General features: G+C 43.4%; 1 protein-coding gene across 2 annotated transcripts in view; it reads right to left on the reverse strand.

Moving 5' to 3' along the window:
- The window catches only part of DVL1 (dishevelled segment polarity protein 1), a 73,857-nt gene that overhangs the window by 26,153 nt on the left and 24,429 nt on the right, over window positions 1-23,275 (reverse strand). For both annotated transcript variants that reach the window (XM_074161746.1, XM_074161745.1), the window contains exons 2-4: window positions 17,797-17,866; window positions 10,389-10,510; window positions 5,771-5,883 (exon numbers count right to left, since the gene is read on the reverse strand). In XM_074161746.1, coding sequence (XP_074017847.1) covers window positions 5,771-5,883; window positions 10,389-10,510; window positions 17,797-17,866 — 305 coding nt within the window. The remainder of the gene's footprint in view (window positions 1-5,770; window positions 5,884-10,388; window positions 10,511-17,796; window positions 17,867-23,275) is intronic.

The raw sequence follows: 23,275 nt of genomic DNA on the forward strand, positions 1-23,275 counted from the left end.
GGCACCTTTAAGCCCATTCCAAACTGCCAAAACCAGCGTTAGCACAGTTACAGCAGGTGATGGAAAAGGACCTTAAATCTCTGCCTTTGGAAACAGGGTGTCAGTCTCTGTGCTCTTTTCTGTATGTCACATCCAGAGACCCAAACTTGGTCCCATCACAGAGATGCAAAGGAATGACCCCAAAAAAGGAAAAACCCGTACCTAAATGCAGTTTTCCTCTTTAACTCTTAGCTTTTCTGTAGTGACTTATTTTATCAAATATAAACATACTTTTATATTATTATTATTATTAAATATATTTATTATACAAAAAAAAATTTTAAAGGCTCCTGATTTGCAATGTGTTGGCCTACCTGCATAAATTAAAACTTCAATTTATTGCCCTTCTCATATCATTCAATATAAATAAAAAAATGGTTCGCTTCACTGTTTCCCTAAAAGCCAGTGCACAGCTGGATTCAGCTGGAACTGGAAGGGGTGAACAGATGTGAGGTAAAGAGAAGGGCTTTTAGTCTCATTTTGCAGATCTGAAGAGACACCGATAGTTGAGATCAACATCCATATTTCTAGATATTCCAAGTAAAATACCCCTGGTTTATATACTAGATCAGAGGAGCTCAATAAACTAATCATACCTCCTGTTTACATTTTTTCCCTCGCCTTTTGCCAGCTATATCTTCTCTGTTAAATTGTAAACAGAAAAAATGGGTTCAAATTCACGTATTTCCTGTTTGAACTAGATCTTCTTTCACAGAAAATCTCCTATACAGGGCTCCAACAGATAAAAGTGGCTTTACTGGTATGCAAATACACTTCACTTTTACAAACATTTTATACCTCCCAAACAGCACCAAGTAGCCTTGAATTCACACGAAACTTTTCCTGTGTAATTAAGGTGTGCATTTAAATCCATAAAGTTTTTGTAATCTCTCTACCCAGTTAAAATCCCCTTTTCTAATTTTTTCTAATTTAACTAACATTGTTTGGAGGGTGGGGGGCAGGAACTGTTATAATTGAGTGAGCACTTTCCCAAATCATGATTATAAGGGTTTTATTCATAAAATACTCACAGATATCCAAGTCCTTAGTCTAAACAAGACCCGTTCTGGCTCTGGTTCAGTGCCTGTCCCACTAATAACCAGGGACTTTCTGCCCTGCTGACCCCCCGCCCCTGGGTCTTCATTAGGGGACGAGAGAGTTCACCGAGACGGTCTGACAAAAGCCTTTCAGTGTGTCACCGAGATTAGAATAAAGCAGAGCCTCGAAGGTTAAAATATGTCCTCCCTGACTTTTATCAACAGCAGAGTAGGTCCTGCCTGAGGGACAAAAGCACATCAAAGTACTAAATCAAATAAGCCTTGAAAGCGGAAAGGGGTAGAGCAGCATCTGCTGAAGGAAGCTGTAAAGAGGGATCTGTGCCAGCGCAGGGAACAAAGGTGAGAGCGTCTTGGAAGACGTCACAATCAGGCTCCCAGTTAGGAGAAAAAACAACAGAGCTCCCAGTCTCCACCAATGCAGAAAACCTTTACTAACAGGAAACATGTTACCCCTTTTTTAGTGGAGACTTGCAAGCCCATCTGTGTGTGCAGGGGTCGGAGTCTCTCACCGATGAGCATCACACCGTCTACCCCTGCTTTATAGAATCCTAGAATGGTTTGGGTTGGAAAGGACCTTAAAGACCATCCAATCCCACCCCCTGCCCTGGGCAGGGACACCTCCCACCAGACCAGGTTGCTCAAAGCCCCCTCCAACCTGGCCTTGAACCCCTCCAGGGATGGGGCAGCCACAGCTTCTCTGGGCAACCTGGGCCAGGGTCTCACCACCCTCACAGCAAAGAAGTTCTTCCCCAGATCTCATCTCAATCTCCCCTCTTTCAGTTTAAAACCATTACCCCTTGTCCTACCAAAGGAGGACCCCTTGTCCTTTACGCTTGTGCCCATCTGACTCCTATATCCCTATACCCCAACTCGTCTTGTGTTTGAAGCTCTTTGGAACCCTTAAACAGGACAACCCAAGAAAGGCTCTAGACATTGCCCCGAGATAGACTACATCCCGTTACAGAGCTCCTGCTCTCACAGCCATCATCCTACACTGCCGGTACCCCACCCACGGCCATCTGGTCACTTCAGAACGCCAGGGGCTCCCCAGCCACCTCAGAGTTGTTTAGATGTGACAGTCTTTAAAGAGCAACAATTGCTGAGAACAGTATTTTCAGCTCCCACTGTTAAAGCCCCCATTGCAACTGTTGTGTAGTCCCAGTCCTTTCTGTTCCGATTCCTTGGCACACCCTACGGTAAAGAACACACAGACTGCAGCGAGGACTGGAAATCTGCCCCAGCTCCTCTTCCCAAAGGTGGGGATCCACAAGCGTGCCCCACATTCAGAGCTTCTCAAAGCAGGGGTCGTTATCCGGCGGTTTTCAGCTGCCTGCACAACAGTTAAGTTCACCCCACAGCAAACGCGGTGTTGAAACACCGATGTCGACACTTGACATCTGCAGACTTGTCAGAGACCCAGCAGCAGCCGTAAAACATTCTCCGACGGCAAAGAAAACTTGTTCCCTTAATTACCTTCCTAATTAGAGCTTCCACAGTCCCCTTTTCCCACTCCTCCTCGGGAAAGTAAGGTGGGAGCTTTGTTCTGGCCAGCAAGAGGTCCCAGGACCATGTGCCAGGCAGACCTCCCACCTTCCTAATTAAGATCCTCACTCCACTTTCACTTAATAGGACTCTGTCAACGTCCCAAAGCAATAAGGACTGTTGTTGCTTTAAGAGAGACAGCGGAGCTCTGACATACTGACAGCTCAACTCTTTCAGACTAATTTTAGATGAAGCTAATGCCAGGGATAGATTTGGTACTAATTAGTGTGAAAGGTGATCAGGAAAAGATGTATTTCCCCAATTCATGCAAAACCCTCTTTGGATTCAAAGTCTCGCTCTCAGAAAAAAAAAAAAAAAAAAACAACTCTGCATATACAGCATCATTATATAAACCACAACATAATCATCATTATACCTTAAAATACATATATGCACACACACACAAACACACAGAGAAAGACATTAAAATGGTCTTTTTATGAATTAAGAATGGTGGTTTAAGAAAGACAGGAAAGATTATGTTTTAAAGACTCCACTGCTACGTAGAATGACGGGGCAGCAAAGACAGGTTCGTGGGTCTGACCCCTAATGAGAAGGAATAAATAATTGTCTACAACTAATGGCACCTACAGAGCTCATTACTGAGTATTATTTCAAGGTTTCTAAAAGATAAAACTTAAATGCATTTGGGAGATTAAGATGAAATTCTCATCTGCTCATGAGGGAGCTGTGCCGGGGGGGCTGGAGGGCATTTAAGTGAAAACCAGTGGCTAATTTAAAAGGAAGCTTCTGTCACGCTCTGCAAACAGTACTGGTCCCTGAACAGCAGGCTGACAGGAGAGGGATATTCCTGCAGAGCTCACAGTTAGAATTCTGTGTTTCTACTTACATTTACTTTGGGATATTTTCATTTTATCCACATTCCCAACAGATCTTTGTTTTACTTCCCTTCTCTTCCCTGCCCTGGGGTTTTCCAAAGTCAGAACGAGAACCTCATTCTGTTGAACCTCTCAGTTCAACCTCTTTGTGAAACTAAGGCTATAATACACTGTTCAGTTTTCCTTGTGGAATGAGTAATTCTTTCCCTTTGCAGAGTATCCAGGGATATTGTCAGGGTGAGTAATTCTTTGTCATTCACTTTATACCAATAAAGAGCTCAAACAGTTACAGACACAACACGGTGAGCTGACAGTAGTACCTCCGTGTTGGTGACTCTGCATCGTTAATACCTGTGGGACAAACCTCCGAGTAACGAGCGCTCCAATGACGAGCCCTCATCCCGCCTCGCTGCAAACTGCTGGAGCTGTAATTTGGGTATTATTTAAACACGTCTCTACAAGACCAAGATCAAACACTCTCACTGCATTTCCTTCTTTCTGCAGGGAAAGGAGGATTTACCACTATTTCATAATGACAAGGGAGCACAGTTTCTGCCCCTGAAACAGCTGTGACCAGTTGTCACAACCTTCTTGCCCTTCCTCCATCCTTGTCCCCCTTTTCCTGTGACTGTTCCCCCATTTCACATCCAGCTGTGCTCCAGACAAAGGAAACACGAAGACTCAAGAAAAGAATGGCTCTGTTAACATGTGACCATTGTTATGAAGAGGCCTTAAAATCCTTCTCCAGGATAAAAGAGGAAAAAGACGCTTCTTTTAACCTTCAGTGCAGGATAGAGTGCTGAACCGTGCATTTTGGAGACAAGCTTTCAAGTGAAAATAACACACTGGTGGTTTGGGGATTTTAAATAAAATATTATGACCACGGAAACACTATGGACATTAAATAATAGACTTCGTGAGACCAACATGATACAGAAGTTGTCCTTGCGTTACACACGTTAACAGAACTCACCTCTTGCTCACGTGTGTAACCCATTTCAGGTAGGAGGCCTAAATTGTTTTGAGAATGGGCGATGTCTGTGTTACTGAGTGACATGTCCTTCCCTGAGCACGGCTTAGACTGACAGGAGAAGGAGGAAATTTTATCCCATTTCTGTCTAAAGGGGAAAGTAGACAGAAGAAGACCAGTAGAAGGTGGAAGCTCCTGTGCTCGAACAACACCGTGTGAGCAATCTGGACTATGGTCCTTGACCAGCCGTTCAACAACCAGCTCTTTTGCCACAAATGTCCATGGCAAGACACGCATTGGCACTAGTTTAAACTGATATTAAACGCTATTAGAAGATTCTGCCTCTTTCTGTGATTTCCCAAAGGAATGTGCAGTCAGGGTCACACAAAGCCAACTCTCTGCTCCACCCACTGAGTCATTTCGACTCGCTCGGAGGCAGTTACAAGTTGGAAGGGTTAAATGAACAGAAAGACACCTGCTTCTAACCCACACAGTCTATATATGACTTCTGGTCTTCTAACTGGAGGCAAATACTTTAGTGGGTGGAGCTGTGAATAAAGCCTGTGATGGCATCTCTTGGGCCCAAGTATTCCATATTCTGGACCATTTTAAACTCAATGGGTGGCACCTATTAATTCTTAATTAAGCCTGGAAATTCTGGTCTGGCAACAAATGAAAAAAACAACCTTACTTTGATGTACAGACTAGAGGCAAGAGATGAACTTCTGTAGTTTATATGTGTACTTTGGGTGCATTTATGTATAAAAAGAGATCTTCAGAGCCAATGTGCTGTAGTAACACCAGCATAAAACACTACCGCTGATCCAAGCCTAGAGAAATCAACAGAAATTATTTCAGAGGATTTTGGCTCAGATCTGGCAATGTTAAAACACTAAGAGTTTCAAATGGTCTATACTGCAAACCCCCATCATACAGGTAACGTGTTCTACCTTTGAATGAGCAAACTTGAATAATGGAGGCAGCCTCACCATGACAGCGTGGAGCGCAGCATTGTGTGTCGTTGTTCCTTTCCAAACTAATCATCTTCTAAAACTACAGAAAGTCCTGTATATTGTCAAAAAGAATCTCCCCGCCACTTAACTGTAGGTTGTCCAGACCTCTTCGAAAATGCTGAGCTTCAAAGAGTTTCAAAGCAATCATCAAATTATTCCATTAAAATAATAATAGTTCCTGAAAGCACACAGGAATGCAGACACACTTCTCTTCTGCAGTATTCATGCAAAAGCAGTTGTTGCTCCGAAAGATTATCAGAAAAAGTGTTCTTTCTGAATGAAAAAGGGGAAAAATGAAATAGGACTCACCATCCTCATGCCCTTCTCTATTTCTCCGTCGATGTCTGTCTCGCCGGTGGCTAATAACTGACTCTGTTCCTGTTTCGTTGTCCAGGCCATCCCGGCTGCTGGCAGCATTTGGGCTGTTAGAGAATAAATCAGAAGAAACAGTGGAGTCATCTCTTTTTTAGTTTTTGATAAAAACAGTTGCAGTTATGAGAATGTTGGTTTAGAAGCTAGAAAACTATTAGGTGGATTAGCTGCAGTCTTGCTGCAGCTCTGCAAGCTCCCCCAGACTGCTCTGCTCGCCCCAAAACTACCTGAAGGATGAAGAGACAGTTCAATAGCCGTGCCCTACTCTGGCCACTTTTACTATAGAGAGAACACTGACCTTGAAGGTTGAAGTCTTGCGAGTCACAGCAAAGCTCAAAATAAATAAGTGCATCTCTATGAAATGTACAAATAGACTCCAGGTCCTTTCCTCTACTCTTTTTACTCCTTTTACCCCTCTGCTCTGTGCTCGTGAGACCCCACCTGGATACTGTGTCCAGCTTTGGAGTCCTCAACACAGGAGGGCATTGACCTGTTGCAACGGGTCCAGCAGAGGGCCACGAAGATGATCAGAGGGCTGGAGCACCTCTCCTGTGAAGACAGGCTGAGAGAGCTGGGGTTGTTCAGCCTGGAGAAGAGAAGGCTCCGGGGAGACCTCATAGCAGCCTTCCAATATCTGCAAGGAGCCCACAGGAGAGCCGGAGAGGGACTCTTTGTCAGGAAGTGTAGTGACAGGACAAGGGGTAACGGTTTTAAATTGGAAGAGGGGAGATTTAGGTTAGATATTAGGAGGAAACTCTTTACTGTGAGGGTGGTGAGACACTGGAACAGGTTGCCCAGAGAAGTTGTGGATGCCCCATCCCTGGAAGTGTTTAAGGCCAAGCTGGGTGGGGCTTTGAGCAACCGGCTCCAGTGGAGGTGTCCCTGCTCATGGCAGGGGGCTTGGAACTCGATGATCTTTAAGGTCCCTTCCAACTCTAACCTTCTGTGATTCTATGATTCCTCATGTTCTCAACTGTTTGAAAGCTACACAGATACGCCAGCACAATATTAAACCAGTAAGTCCCAGTGAAGGACCATTATGAGCAATGCCACTTTGGGCAAAAAGCAGAAAGATCTTGATGAGGATCTCAGTGGCCAGTTTTCTTCCACTCCGCTTTTGCGAGGGCTCTGCTGAGCATCACTTTCTCACTACTGCAATTAGCCAGAACAAAAGGTTTCAAAAAGGCAGCAGAGAATTTGTCCCCATGGTTTAGGGCCACTTTCTGGAAGGGATCTAAACAGACATCAATGACAGCTCCATACTCTTGAACTTCCAAGCGCTGAGGAAGGGCCATTTCTCAGTTCATCTAAAGCAGGCTGGCTTGCATTTCTCATTCCAAGTCAGCAAACCAAGAGCAGTGGCCATAATACAGAACACTGAATATGAAAACCGCTTATTTACAACCATCTGTTTCAGGATCTCTGCTGAGGAAAAGAAATAATCAGTCAAGTTAAGGCAGAGTTGGCTGGAGCAAAGGGGGAGATGAAGATGCTCTTTCCCCCCTGCTGAACAGGACGAGCTTAGCTATTTAGTTTTCCCCTCAGACTCAACCTGTTTTATGTCTCTCTGCTATTCTTACATGTAATAAGCTACTTTGAAGCCCTCACGTGGAAGGAAATGAGAAAAGCCTCTTGGAGCGCTGGCAAAGGCCATAGCTCATTTTAATGGACTAACTTGTGGAAACAGATCTAAAGCTCCTGAAAATGTAATAGTGCATGACCTGACATGGGCTAATGCTCTGCTGTGAAAGAATTCCCTTAGGAAATTACTGGTCATGCTCTTCCTCTCTGTCCCACAAATACCACCCATTTATAAAGGAGTCCCAATTCACATCTGCCCTTTGCATCCATTATTTATGCCTGACTTATGCACCCAGAGTGCCTAATGGCCATCATTACACTTACACCACAGCATCACAGTCAGTAATGTATTTCTCCTAGAATTCCACGCAGCCGGAGTACATGTTTTACACAGGGAATTAAAGTACCAAGGATCTAACCGACTGATCCCCCCGGGCTTCTATGGAAGCTGGGCCCAGAACTGGTGTCTGTGCAAGCACATCTGGAGAGTGTTACATTGAAGAGGCTGCTGAAAAGCCTTCTGCACGCCCACACGCTTTCTGTGCCTTAATGAAATGTACTGACTTGCCCGGCACACAAATTAGGAAATCAAGGTTGTTATTCAAGAAGACATTTGACTGCACATTTTAAGCCCTAATGAAGCTACCAAAATGCAAGTATTTAAGTGCTGTCACAAGTACATTTGCCTTTCTTGTTTCAGCCCAGTACAACTGCAAAGGGACAGAGGGTGACAGTTTCCTAAGGTCACCCTGGGAGTCTCTCAGCCACCTCAGCAGCACCATCTACTGACTTCTGCTGATATTTCCACCACTAAATCGCTTCCCAGGCTAAACCCGCCTACAAAAGGTGGTTTACACCCCAACAAGGGGTGCAAAAGGAACCTCACAGCTGGCTTGTTTCCTCTTTCGTTGCTGAGCCAATTAAATTATATTCAATTAAATTTTCAGTGGACATACCCAAGAGCTGTGTACGACAGGCAGCTCAGAGGTCACCATTCTCAACTCCCTCCACCTCCGCTGCTAAACCAGTAGCAGCCTCACCCATTCAGATGAAGAGGGACTTGGCAACCACTAAACAGAAGGAGCGGGGCATGAAATACAAGATGAACTTTGGAACCCTCACACCAGGGAGGGAAAAAGTAAATTTTCTTTGGATTTAATCAACGACGAAGCAAAATATCAATGCTATCAGGCAGCTTGAGGTTACCACTTCACATCTGATAAGGATCTCATTCCCTTGGATGGCATCGCCTGCTGATCTGGCTGCTCCATCCATTTCTTGTATTCTTCGTGACTACAGTCATGATTCAAGTTCTGGAAGCCACACTTTACAACGAAAGACTTGAGCAGCTCAACTTCTTTAGTTTATCCAAGTGAAACAAGTAGTTTCAAAACACAGTGGATTCTTTATCACTTGGAATCTTTAACCTAGAGTGGGTGTATTGTAAAATGAAATTCTGATAGCAAAACAGAATTAAAAGCTTCATGCAGAATACCTGAGTGAGATACTGAATACTCTGCCCTGTGCTATGGAAATAAACTTAGGCCATCGTTAGGCTCTCTTCTGGATTGTAAAAATAAAACACAACAGCAAAAAACACTGCAAAAGTGTTAAGACATTCAATTGTGAAGAGAAGAACCAAAAAAGGCATTAAGGAAGAACAAGTTTTAGTCCAGAAGACACCCCCACAAGCCAGATTCTCTACTGCAGTTTAAAAGAAGAAAGAAGAAAGTACACTGAGTGAGAAAGAAGGAAGGTGGTTTATCTAGGAACGAGAACGAAGCCAGAAAGCACGACCTCCCGTGTTGCTACTCCTGACTCCGCACGACCTGAGGATTCCCTTTGCTTTGTAATATGAGGATTTCCACATTTGCTTTGCAATCTGAAGACACCATCACTGGCAGCACCGTGCTGACGGATGGCATGAAGGTACAGACAGGATTTTTAGAAGACTATGGAAGGCGGCAGGTGCATCAGCCGAGCACAGCTTCAAATTCATCCGTCTGAGCACATACAGTTATTACCTGTGAGTGGTTCCACAAACAGAATTGTGCCTAACCTACCATGCAATTATTTTCTTAAATAAAGTTTGATCTTTCGGCTGTTACATGTAGGTATAGGTCAGGAAGACAAAGAACTAGTTATATTTGCCAGCCACGTGACTGCACTCATACAGGCCTCTCCCAGCCAACATAGAGCAATTCATGAACACACGAGGGCAGTAAATCCCTTGCAAGACACACAGTCTCAGGCAGGGTTAGTATTTCTCAACATTTCTTGTCCCCTCTAGAAGGCATTTATCTCCAAAAGACTCATGCATGACACTAAGGGCTCTTCCAGGCAATAGATATCCCAGAAAGCAATGGAAACACATTACACCAGGCAAATCAAGACCATGTTTCCCAGCTAGAACCAGGTCCTGCTTTAAATCCTCCTTGTGAAAATTCAGAGGGTCTCCCTCAAGATGAAGCCATTCTGAGGATACACACGGCTCTGCACACGGAACAGGAAATAACAAGGCTACCATTAAATCAGATGACTCCCAGTCTGGCTGTTCACAGCTCAAGCTGTTACCCTCTGGATGTGCACGGAGGAGGCATTATTCCCTATGGAAATTTTTGCTCTTGATAGCAGTGTCCTGCTGGCTCTGCACACTACAAAATTATACATAACACAGTAATAAGAGGTTGTCATCCATACACTATGAAAAGCATTTTGGGCTACCTCTCTACTTAACTCTTCCACAGTGGATTTAAAAATGAGATATATAGGATATATATTTTATTCTAACAATGACAGGGTTTTTTTCTTCCCATCCCCCTTTTAATTCCTCAGTTCTAATAAGTGTATTATTTTTCTAACAATAACAAGAAATAGCTGGTTTGCAGCAGCAGGGAGAAACGTGAGGAAGAAACAGACAGGAATTGCGTTTATTTGTTATAGAATAAATAAGAAAAAGACAACTTGCTCTTACTGGAATGATGGAGGCCGGGAGTCTCCAATGCCGCCTGTTCTCTCGATGGGTGGCGGAAGGTCCGTGTGGCTCTCGGTGCACTGGGAGCCGGTGTCAGAGTGGGAGCTTTCAGCCAGGACCAGCTGTCAACAGAAAGAAGAGAATTCTTCTTGTACAGGTTTCTCCTCTCTCTCACATAAGACATTCAGCCCCTGCTTTGCTAAATATCCTGTGAGATCTAAAGGAAACTAGGGGAAAGGAAGTGCTTAGTGTCTAGTGGCACGGATTCCTGCCAAACTTCCATAAAATCAGGTTATATTCAAGCTCAACATGAAAACATCACCAACTAGATTATGCCCAAAATTCCTGCAAGCACCACAAAATTTTTCTTATCTCAGAGCAAACAAGCACACGAGGCAAGGAGTGCACTTTTCCTTGTGACTTGGCATTACAGCATCCTCCGAGTTGCCTAAGCATGCAAGTTATCAGCATTCCTTGGAAAATGCACGCTCACTGTAAGACTGAGCTCTCAGTCTGTTTTTTCCATGACAAAAATAAAAAGCAAAAGCTGAAATTTAACAGTACGACAGCCCAAACAGGCTATAACTTCTTATACCCCTGAAAATCCACAGTCTGGTCTGGACCCATCACCAAATCTCAGAATTGCCACCATCCCTGTTCCAAGTCTGAATTAAAACCAAACCCCACCGAATCTCAACAGCCATAAACTTTAGGAGGACCAGATTCCTGATGTTCATCATACTTGTGTCTCTTGGGCCCGTTTTGTCTCTTAATGTTCCCTTAAGGCAGAGCTGCAAGTAGGAAAAGTCATTTTCCAGTCATACCATGAAAACCAGGATATGTAATGTGCACTTTTCCATAGTTCATAATGACCTAAAAACCTTTATAAAACTACACTGCCGTAACCATCACCGTCAAAACCTCTCCGACACTGACCTTTACACTCATGGAAGCTGAAGGAGCCTGGCAACCAGGGCAGAAGGAAAGGCTGCAGAGCACCCAACACACAGCACTCACATGGAAATACTTAATTGAAGATCTGCTGCAACAATCAATCTTCTCATTACAAACACCAGGCGTCTATGCACAGCCTGGTGCATTTGGGAATTATTAGAGATTCCAGTCCCGTTACAAGGCAGGGTGTAAATTTTTCATATAACAACTAACGCCACAGCATGTTATTTCTACTTCCTATCAACATCCTCACTCATTAACAGGGACGCTTCTGGCTAACGGATCACAAGGATGGTCATGGCACACAGGAGGCTGACTGCACTCAATCCTACTCCCAATAAATCAAGACAGAAAGAACATCTCCATTCAGTATGGCTCGTGTGACATCTTTAATCAGCAGGTAAATAGACAAGAGAAAGAATAATGAGTCTTGCTTCCTATTCCCACCCTCCTGGTCTGTACCTCATTGTAATATACTGATTGACAGATTACATTTAACTAAGATCTGATTCTATCCATTTTTCTACCGGGCTAGTGTCTACTTTTTTGTATTTAAAAAAAAAAGAGATGTTTTGTGTTAAAGGATCCTTTTGCACACCCAGGTGAAACTGTTTTCCACGTTATTTTTTTTTTTAAATCTTACTAGTGCTGGACAAAGCACCTGGCTGAAGTGTTCACCCAGGAACCAGACAGAGCCGGTCCCTCCTCTATCAGTGATTCACTAAATCTTTTATAAGAAAATCAGCATTTGTGCCTTTAATTTACCAAGGACTAATTGTAATATAATCATGAGATCGATGCCAGCTGTTAAAGAAGAGGATGGAGAAGGAGAGGGAAGATGAGAGGAGGTGTTGAGGATGCAGTATATTATTCCTAAGAGCATACACCATAAATAGGAGAAGGCAAACACACACACACAGAGACTGTCAAAAAGGAATTGCCTGAAGACAACAGTTCTCCAGCACCACATGGAGTCGGCTGCATTATTCAAACTCTCTTATCACCAAAGCAAGAGCAACAGAGGAAACACTGAAGGGGAAAATAACATGAGCTTTCCTAATAACTTGATAATTAAGGTTTCTTTCTTTCAGGTGGGGAAGTTAATGGGAGATGTTTACAAAGCATGTTGGCATTATGGAGATGCAAGAACGTCTCTGAGCCTGGCTCATCCCCTGAGGAATCTCGTGCAAGTGCTTTCACTAACAAAATCAAACGAAGGGATAAAAAGAAGAAAAAAGAGGAGAAAAAAGAAACTGGGTGCAGGCAAGATCTATACATCCCCTCACCCTTCACATTCCAAATTGTATCAAGCTTTGCCAATAAGCACCTGGCCCCAGTTATTTGAAAGAAAGAAAACATATTCCTTCTTTAAGCCTTTCTGCTGAGGGCAACACCTGCCTCAAAGATGAGCTTGATACGAAAAGAGAGACGGGCCAACAAGACAAATCCTTTCCATATTTCAGGATATTTGTTCTTTAGTGTTTCCCTGCTCCTGGAGGAAGAAACCTTGGCAATGCAGAAGCCGAGCCCGCTGCACTGACTGAGGCTGCGGATCAGCCTGGGAGTGCTGCTGAGCAGGAGCAAAATCCATGGCAGCAACACAGCTCCTCGGAGAATATTGCCCCTGGGCTGTGATTTCCTGAAGGATAAAGCACTGGGTGCCCGCTTCTTATTGACCTTCAGCGGGATTAGAGTCACAAACAGCCTCAGACTATGCCATTACCATCATAAAGGGAAGAGGGCTGCAGAAATTACCCGTATTAATCTTTCGGCTGCATTCAGGAAATACACCGTTTTAAACTTGAATCGGCTCGCTGCCAGGTAGAGCGAACTGGAGAGAAGATACAAGCAATATCTCCTGTTCCCAAGTAGCTCGTTAATCCTAGATAAAGGTCTTTCAGATTTCAAGTAGTAAATCATAAGCACAACAGCCATGATAAAGCAGTGGCCAGTGCGGAACATCTCCTGTTTATATTCCCAAGTTCAAATCCGTGCTGTACTGCCTGTACTCCCAGTCTGGCCAGTGAACACTCAGCACCAGCAAGCATCCTTCCCTTCCCACTATCGCTACTGGTCTCCAGTGAGTCCTTGGATCAATCCATTGACCTCTCCATAGCTCAATTTCCCTTTTTCTCCTCTACACCACATTTGCTTATGTTTTTCACTCAATTAAGGCAAGGACTGTCTTTTATAGCACTCAGCAGACACCCCAACAAACCCACCCAGGCATCAACCCAGCTCAGGGAATCACTGTTCAATATTCATGGCTGAAAAACCAGACAGCAAGAACCAGTCTGAGAAGGGGAAAGAGTGAACCTTGGTACGCTCTGCCCTCATAGTCTCATCTGGCTAAACATTTATTAGTCCACCAGCATGAAAACTACAATATTTAAATTCTCACCCTTACTGAGAGCAGCAGCAGCTCTTGGTATTTCAGCTGCGGGAGAGGCAAGGGACTGATAACAGTAACCAAAGAAATACCCCAAAAGAGCCATTCATATTTTTGACAGCAACTTCAGAACAACCACATTCATCTACAAGTTGAAAGTAATTATTTCCTATAAAGTCACAGACATCTCAAATCCCAAGTCAAAGCTTCAGAGACACAGCCCATTATCCACACGAAGGCTGCTCCCAAAGGACCAATTGCACAAAAGGACTTACTGACGAGGCCCCTTATTCCACCAGGAAATCTGTCAAAGGCAACAGGACTCCACATTGCTGGAAGGTCTGCAAAAGCCTATCAGGAAACTTGATATTTATTTTAGTAATGAGAAATTGTCTATGCTGGCTAGATTAGGATTCCCCCCCTTTTTTCCTGCTGAAAACTACAGCACATTCACTGCCTCCGTTACGTGATGAAAGGCAACAATGCACTTTGCTGAAGATGATTTAACAATCCTGAAGCTCCTGTGTTGCCTTCTGTGGTAGAAGACTAAATGGTTCTCCTCAACAGTTTTAATTGCAATTGCAAGTACAGTGTCTACAAAGCTTACGTACAAACAGGACAAATATTATCTGTTGGCACCCAGATAACAGAGAAGGGGAAAAAAAAAAAAAAAAAAGAGAGAGAAAGAGTGACAGAAGGCTGTGACATCACTGCCAGCCAATGGGAAATAGTGCACATTCCCCGCAGCCTCTCGGGGAATTGTTCCCAGATGTTGCAAAGCCTTCCTAAAAAACCCTGATAACAGCCAACCCACTTTGTGCGAACTGCTGGCAGTGGCCACTCGGCTGGCTCCGAGCTGGCAGCGGCCACAAGCCAATTCTTTCCACATTCCCGGCTTCCACCAGGAGGCTGTCGCTGCACCGTGCAGAGAGAAGAGAAAAACATTTTAAGCTTTTGCAAAAAAGCCTGAAGGTAACGTATTCTCTTCTGTGCAAGATATTTTTGCAAATTGCCCAGTAAGGACCTGAACCTGAAAAAAATCAAAAATGCATGAATAATATCACTCGGGTAAGCAGTCCCAAAGAGCTCAAAAGAAATTATCCCCTGAGAAAAATCCTAACCTATGTTTTATATGCATGTGTATGCGCCAGCAGAACAGGCACATATATCAGCTGGTTTCTGCAGAATTTGTGTAAATGCATTTACAGTAATAACTACTAGACCAAGAACTCTGCCATACAAAGTCTCTATATTGTTGAAAAACCTAAAGGTCAACCACTGAAATCCCTGAAATTGAATCTAGTAAGTACTAGCCCTCTGTCCCAAATTATGTAGTCCTTAAAAAAAGCAACAAAAAAACCCCACCCCAAAATCAAAAGGATGAGATCTAAGATGCAGAGAAGAAAAACAAGCAGGACATAGGAGGGATGAGGAGGAGGTTTAAATAGCTAATTAGGAGCAGTGATTCTAATTCAATACTAATCAAGCTGTAGATTGAGTTCCCAGGGCAGCAAAAGTAAGCAACAACTAAAGACTTGCAGATCCTCCCTTGAACATTTTCCCCTATGGAAATCAGTCCTGCATATGACACCAAGATCAAAGTTCCAACCTATGACAAATAGAAGGATTCAAATGTTATTAAAAAAGATGAAAATCTCAAATTTCTAAATGTCAGTCATCTTGTAGACTTCAAAGTAGCCACTGCACCAGCCAAGAGAGGAGGTGAGGGGGCAGAGACAGCTGAGCTCTATCGTGTGCCCTTAGTGTTCCAATTTTAAGTACTGGATGTGAAATACTCCCATACACACTGCAGTGATTTACAGGGAGGATGACAATTATCACAGCTGGTTTTGTGAAAGAATCCCAAGCTGCTACCACCTGACACACATTTTACAACACGGGAGACAAAGAAAGCTCAGGCCCATCTTGTTAAAAACCAGAAAAGGAAACAGACCTGCCCAAAACGCAGTTTATCCAAAAGGTGAAAAGACCAATTTTGCTACACACGCACCCCCCCCAAAATGTATGCGATTATCTGTTAAGTCCCAGTGAATAGGGTATTAAAGGGTTCAAAACTGTGAACAATTAACTTATAGTAAGATTTACATAAAACTCCTCCAGTAATTAGCAGCAAATAGAGGCAGATAAGCACTGCAATTTTATGGGTGTTAGGGTGGAAAAAGTAATTTGCAATTCCTAATGCAGGTCAGACACAGATGTTCCAGCTGATTGTTCAGCAGAGTGAAGAGAAGCCCTTGTCAACACCAGCTGCAAAAGGTGCACTGCAAGAGCTCTGAGAAGGGAGCGATAAACTGGATCCAAACTAGTGGGATGTGCATATAAATTTGGAAAGAAGCTGATGGGATTTCACTGTTTATCATCGAACTAATGTTATTTCAGCTAAGGAAAAAATGCAAATCGAACTCAATCTTCTCCTAAAGAAAAGACATAAGAACTGAAGGTAGGATTTTGTTCTGACTTGGGAAAACCAAATTTGTCTTTATATCGTCTATTAAAGGTAGATGAGAAACTGCCATAGTCTTAGCATTAAAGAGGATGATGCAAGTATCGGAAAAGCTACAGAAAAAGCAGAACTGGACGTTGCACTCCAGATGTGTCCTCACTAGTGCTGGGAGAGGGGAAGGATTCCCTCTGTCAAATGGCAGGCAGTGCCTTCCCAATGCAGCCCAGGAAGGGCTCTGTTGGCTCACAGTCAACTTGCTGTCCACCAGGAACCCATTAAAGTTTCAAGAAAATAAAATGTTACTTAAAAAGCTACCTTCAACTTAGTCTCATACACTCATTTTAAAAAGAGCTGGCAAGAAGGAAGATTTTAAGATAATCAGACTATGAGGTATCTGTTGCCACTTGCAGAAGACTTTCTACGTGACCTTGAAGGGAAAGAAAAAACCCACATAAAAAAACTTCTGTGTGTCAGTTCCCACCCATAATGTGGAAAAAGCAAATAGTTGTGACATACAAAGAAAATACAAGATTGAGGTCTCTGGATCAGCAACCGCGTCTCCCACTGTGCACGGCACAAGGAGAAAGAAAAGAGCGGAGACGTTGATCTCGGTTGCAGCCTTGAAGCAATACTGTAATATAAAAAATAGGAATGGGTGGGAAGATTTGAAACAAGGTACAAATCCTTGGAGCAAGGATTCGGCATTCTTCTACGTTTGGAAAGCAGCCAGCAACCTATACTGGAACAGGAATCACAATAAATTGAATTCGCTCTTAAGATGCTTTTCAGAAATTGTAATGTTTCTCTGAAATTAAAATAGTACAGTCACAGAATTAAAACATAACATTTAACTCTAGTGTGTGTGTTTGTGTATATATATTCTTGTTCTGATCATACTGTTCTTTATATTCTCCTGGTTTTTAGCTGGATAACAGAAAAGGCATATATTTTCATATTTCATATTATTTAAGAAGCTGGGAAAAGAATTCAGCTCTCAAGATCAAAAGCCCTTGGGTTTTTGGTTGGGAGAGGGAAGGAGGAAGAGGTTAAAGAACTGCGATGTAAAGGGGAATGAAATCCACATCCTTATTCATGTGGAATACTTTGGGGTTGGGGGTTTGTTTTAGCTTAAACTCCAAGAACGCTGGCCCTTGTTGGAACAACCTGAGTCATATTTTGCTGCACAGAAGAGCCTGAATAGTCTGTACAAGTTCGGAATGAATCATCGATGTATTGAATCACCAACACAAAAGATACATGCTTTAACCAGACTGCAGAGATAAAAACAAACACTACCACGCTCCTGAACGCACTTGGAAGAGACGACAGTGGGAAAGAAAAGATGACACAACATGTTACTAATATTAAAGGTTTCTTGTTTAAATCACCTTTTCAGCCCTGCACACCTTTGCGGATTTTAATTTTTAAAACAGATTACTTAATAATGGGATGTTACAGATATAATAAAAAAACTAAGCCTTTGCTTCCATGTAATTTGAGATTCAAGACACTTCTAAAAATCAGGATCCATGGACCAATTACCCTGCTGCTGCGCCACTGTATCAAACCCCACGTGCGTGCAGAGACACGAGCCAACGTACCCAGGACACCACTCTTCCATTGAAGCAAGGCAGCTTTGCATTGTCGTCTGAGATCTCCTCCTTTACCACCCTGGAAAACAAAAACACAGAAAACAAACAATAGGAAGAAAATCAAGGGTTTGAAATGACATCAGATCAGAAGAGACAGGAGTTTTCTTAAAAGGTCTGGGAAAAATATGGATTTTTACTAAAATGTGGGTATCAGCAAGTCTTCTATGTTTAAAGAATATGTGACTATCAGAACAAAGGAAGCAAGCAAAAATAAACGGTAGAATAGTACCTTTCCAGACAACCATCCCAAATGGTAGATACAAAAGTAATTACAAGCATTTTTCCCAATTTGGAGTCTTCCATCTCACCACAATTTTTAAAGATGGTGACTGAAACCCCACCGCGTTGTGCAGTGTCTGTGTCAGAGATCACAGCTCACAGGTTAAGGCCACTCTGTCAGCGCAGGATGGACTATTACCTCAACTCCTAGACTGGATTTGCAGCCAAAACACAGCACCTTCCCCCCGAGGCACTGAAGGAGCCGAGGTCAAGCTTCACGTTGAACCCTTATCCCCTGCACATAAGCCAAGCATCTCAACCTTCTTCATTAACTCAAGCTCCCTTCCCACACAGACACACACCTCTCTTGCCCCCTCTACCTCCCTCCTTCCACTGGTAGAATGGTTTCAAGATGGTCAGCAAGGCCGAGGCCTGGCCCTGGCAGGGGAAGAGCCGCCACGGTCAAGCCCAGAGCTTGACCATGATCACCTTTGATTGAGGGCAAGAATATGAAGAACCATCTTCAAAACAGGAGTCACCACGATACAAGACCCCCTCCTCATCCCCTCAATCCCTCCAAGAAGACATGAATCCCTTCTGCCTAGAAAGCAGACCTGAAGGACAAGCTTCCTTTCAAGCCTTTTTTTTTTTTTTTTTGCTTTAAATCTGCAAATTGGAGCAAACTAAACCCAGCATCTGGCAGAAGCGAGGCAGCCCCAGGCATAGCAGCGTGGAGAATCCCACAGGACATCGCACGCCCTGGACAGCAGTTACTGACACCTGAAGCCCTGCACGAACCTCTCTTCTGCTGCCTGCCTTGTAGCAAGGTCCCTGTGGATTCTTTCAATCCTACAAGGAAGGGCTAAAGTGCCAGCATTCAAATGCAGGACTCGTCAAATTCCTGTTTACACAGGGGAACAGGGACAATTTGTGTTTGACAATCTCTGAGCTTTAAAAAAAGCCAACCTGAAGTCTAGTCAAACTCAATAAAGATTTGTGGTTCCACAACCACATTTTCCTTTATTTTTGTTTTTGTGTTTCTTGTTGCTGTGTTAAAAAAACCCACAATAGCCACAAAGTAACTGACTGTGCATGAAACAGTGTCATATTATGAGGGTGGAAAAAACTGGTTGGGAAGGAGAAGAGAGCAAACGGACAAAGGGTATCTTTCCATCTTACTTCTGGAAAATTAGGAATAAATACCAGCACCACTAATACCTGCATGTGCATATTTCAATCCTTTTTTTAAAGAAGGAAAGAACATTCTCTTCTTTCTCCACATTTATTTGCATTGTTAAAGGCTAGTCGTACAATACTAGGTGGACTTCACCCCTTTCCTATTATTGGAAAGAAAAACATTTTAAAATATTCATTTAACTCCTAATGCATCTGTCCTCCCTTCACCTTTAGGCAACAGGAAACAGATGATGCGATTTCATTATTGGTTTTAGTCATTTATACCTAGACTCCAGAGAGACAATTAAGAGTAAACTCCATTGAAATCAACAGAGATACTCAGTGCTTTAAAAACCTTTGACAATTCAATGAAGCTCTCAGACCTGTAATTCTGGAGCTGCAAACGCCGCGCGCAGACAGAGCATTTCAACATTTGCATGGATCTCCAGCCCCAGTGAACTGACTCGGATTCACACGTTCTCTTTTGTGTTCCACCGAGTCCTGGAGAGAACGCTCACTCAGCAAAGGTCCAACTGCAGGATAAGCAAATAAAGATGCTGCAATAATTTTATCTTGACAGCTGCATGTTTTCAATGACAGTATTTTTTCTTTTTATCTCCCAGTAAGGAAATGCCACTTACTGCAACCCAGAAACCGTACCCAGAAGTTCTGCACCAAGCTCTAAGATTTAGGCAAAAGTCAAGGACTAAAACCACACTGATTTGTGAGGGTCAATCCAGAGCAAAGGCCTGGGAATCCTTCTAAACTTGACACACAGAGTGGCAGCTGGGACATCCCTGCAATACTGCACGGACTGGTTCAGTTGTCCTCGTGATGGAAAACCAGTGCACTGAAGTCACGGCTTACAAAACAACACTATCACAGCCTTAGCCTCCTGCTGCAGCTGAAGGGAACGACTTCCAGATCTGTTGCAACTTGAACTACTAAATATAGCCTTGAGCTATGAGGCAAGAGAATGACAGACTAATTCCCAGCTTGCTTTGGGTAGCAATCAACAGTGCCAAGAACATCAAAGACAGCAGCAGCCACTAATTTCAAATATCACTGTTTTACAAATCATTATTTGTAGTAAAGACGCAGCTCCTTTCAATCCTCTGGAAGGGGGAACAGTGGAGGGAAGGATAGAAAGGAATACGAACGGCTGCAGGCATACGCTCCAGTCTGAGGACAGCTCTGTATTCAAGAAGATGTCTTTTGCTCTACAAGAACTTAGAAGCAAGGGCAGAGGGAGACCCATGTTGTTGTCTGCTCTTGAAACACACACAGTCCATAAAGAACTAATATACACAGAAGATTAAGACCAGGGTCTTAAGGTCCTAAGGAATGGATTCTCAACCTGGACCCAACCCAAGCATGGCAAGGAAGAAGAGGTGATGCACTTGATCTGTCAGAGGCCTCCTTCTGAGGGGAAGAAAAGTCTATTCACAGAATCATAGAATGGTTAGAGTTGGAAGGCACCTTGAAGATCACCTAGTTCCAGCCCCGCTGGCATGGGCAGGGACATCTCCCATTAGACTAGGTTACTCAAGGTTACCAGACCCTTTAGCTCATCCTTCAAACGCATCTACGAGGTAAAAGGAAGGTAAAAGAAGAACATCGGGAAACAGCTCACCCAAGGTCACACACAGTACATCAGTGACAGATCATGAAAAAGACCCCACACTCTTAAATAGCCCCAAACACCTGCTCTACATTGTCAGCAAGCTCCCCATGATCAAATCTCACATCGATAGTCTTCACTTCGAAAGAGTATGTGCAAAAAAGGGTGTGGATGTGTGGGGAAGGGGAGGAGGGAACAGTTCTCAGAAGCTCACATCCTCTGCTTTATTTGACTTAGAGGAGATTTAAGAACTAATTACTAAATGAAACAATCACTGCTGGTAACAGCCCCTCCTTCCTCTCGCTTCCTGGAATTGTGTCTGGATCCTCTGGCTTCGCTACCACCCTGCTCTGCACAAATAGGTATATTTGCATTTACCAAAACCAGTCTTGTTCACCCCCTCATTCCTCACCTGTCTCTACGGCAGGTTCATACTCCTCGTTACCTTCCCAGTATCCTTCTTTTCCTTCAAAGAGGATTTTACCCCGAAGACCAGGGATTTTTTAGGCTTACCCTCACTCCCATCCCTCTGCCAAGCTGTCTGCTGCCTCGGAATATATGCTGACTCCATATTAAGAACACCAAGTGAACCCCACAAACCCCTAATGACTCTCTGATTCATAAGCATTTAGGCAATTGGATATTAAACACTGGGTTTGATAGCGTTGCACACAGTTGCACCTTGATTGCATCATACGCGCCCGTGAGAGACTTAATCTCCAGAATTAGCTAAATGATTTTTTCTTTCTACTCAGAAAAATGAGGTTAGGAAGAAAAATCCCCCTTGCTTGACTCGCCAGCTGCAGGCCCAGTCCTCCATGGCCACACATCTGGGAAATGCAGGGTTGAGACAGCAGCATGGCCCCTGCAGATTCATTCTAGGTTAACGCGCACCATGCCCCAAAGTGCCCATCCTCATACACCAGATTAATCCCATCTTGTCACCGTGACCATAACCAAGTCTCTTCTTAACTCTTTCTTATTGTCCTTTCCTGATGGGAGAAAGAGGAGAGAAACTTCATTTACTTTTTATAACTTGCTTTAGGGAGAAGGCAGAGTAATTAATTCATTTGTTCTATACAGTTCTTCAGTGACTCCTGTCCCCACAAAGGCAGGTAAGAGATTATTCAGGTGTTTTGATTCATAGAACCCTGTAGGTTGGAAGAGAAATCCAGGGGTCATCTAGTCCAAGCTCCTGCTGACAGTGGGTTTAGGCTGCTCTGGGCCACGTCCAGTCAAGTTTTGAGTATCTCCAAGGATGGAAGTTCCACAACCCCTTTGGGCAACTTGATTCTACTTATGAAGTCTTCCAAAAAAACTAGCAAAATTTTAAATTAGGAAAATTCTAAGTAATCATAAACCCACATCCGCAATGAGTTAATACTACAGGAAGCAACTCGTAAGATTCTACTAACTGCTTTGGCAGATTCTAAGCTCACTCAAAAGCAACTTGTGCTTTGTAAGCTCCCAACTTCTAATGTGGTTTAAGAGATATTTGCACATTGGACTAGCAGTTGGAACTCCAGTAGTATTACACTCCCCTGATGGCGGTTAGCTGCTTCTCCTGACTTCACTAGCTATAAACAAAAATATATTTAAAGCTCCTCAGGAAGAAGCCCTTTCTGAAGAAGATCCAGACTTGCCAAACTATCCCCTGCATCTTGCGGGGCAGTATCAGGCCAAACTTCCACAAAGAATATAAACCCCTCTGAAGATCAGACTCTTTACTACAATACAAAAGCAAATGATAGAGGACAGCTATTTTTAGGAAAACCTAAATGAAATAAAGACACACAGTTGCTTTAAGGACAGTTTGAACTGCAGATTACACACAGCAAACAGCTGACATGCACAGAAAGAAAAATACCTCTCACCCTTCTGATCACATGGCAAATTGCAACGACTCAACTGGAATCCAAGGCTGCAGCTCCAGAAATAGTCTTTCTGAAGCTTATTAACATTTCACTTTGAATCTTTAATGCAGAATTAAAACTTTAGCCTTTTTTAGCTGAGATGACAACACAGAGAGCCTTTAGCCACCCGTCCAACTCAGAGAAATTAATGAAAATAAAGCCACCCACTGAACTTACAGGTGAGGCTTGGCTAGGATATAATATTTATTCTGGAAATAAGAAAGAGGGGAGGAGAAATATTTTTGCCAAGCAGATAAACACCATAACGCAGTGCAGCAGAGAAGGGCTCTGCTCAACACAAAAGATCCGCAGCCTTCTGTGATGGATGAAAGCCTCAGATCTCGCCTGCCCCCCACTGAGCTCGCCAGCAGGGAACGCGTGGCAGGTTCTGAGGCAGCCCTACGGTGCCAATCACTCTTCAAAACACCACCGAGCCAGACTGGAACCAGCCTTCTCCTTTTTAGGTTTTTATTCATAAACAACACTGACAATGCTTTTG

This window comes from Numenius arquata, chromosome 20 (genome assembly GCF_964106895.1).
Source record: "Numenius arquata chromosome 20, bNumArq3.hap1.1, whole genome shotgun sequence".
NCBI lineage: Eukaryota > Metazoa > Chordata > Aves > Charadriiformes > Scolopacidae > Numenius > Numenius arquata.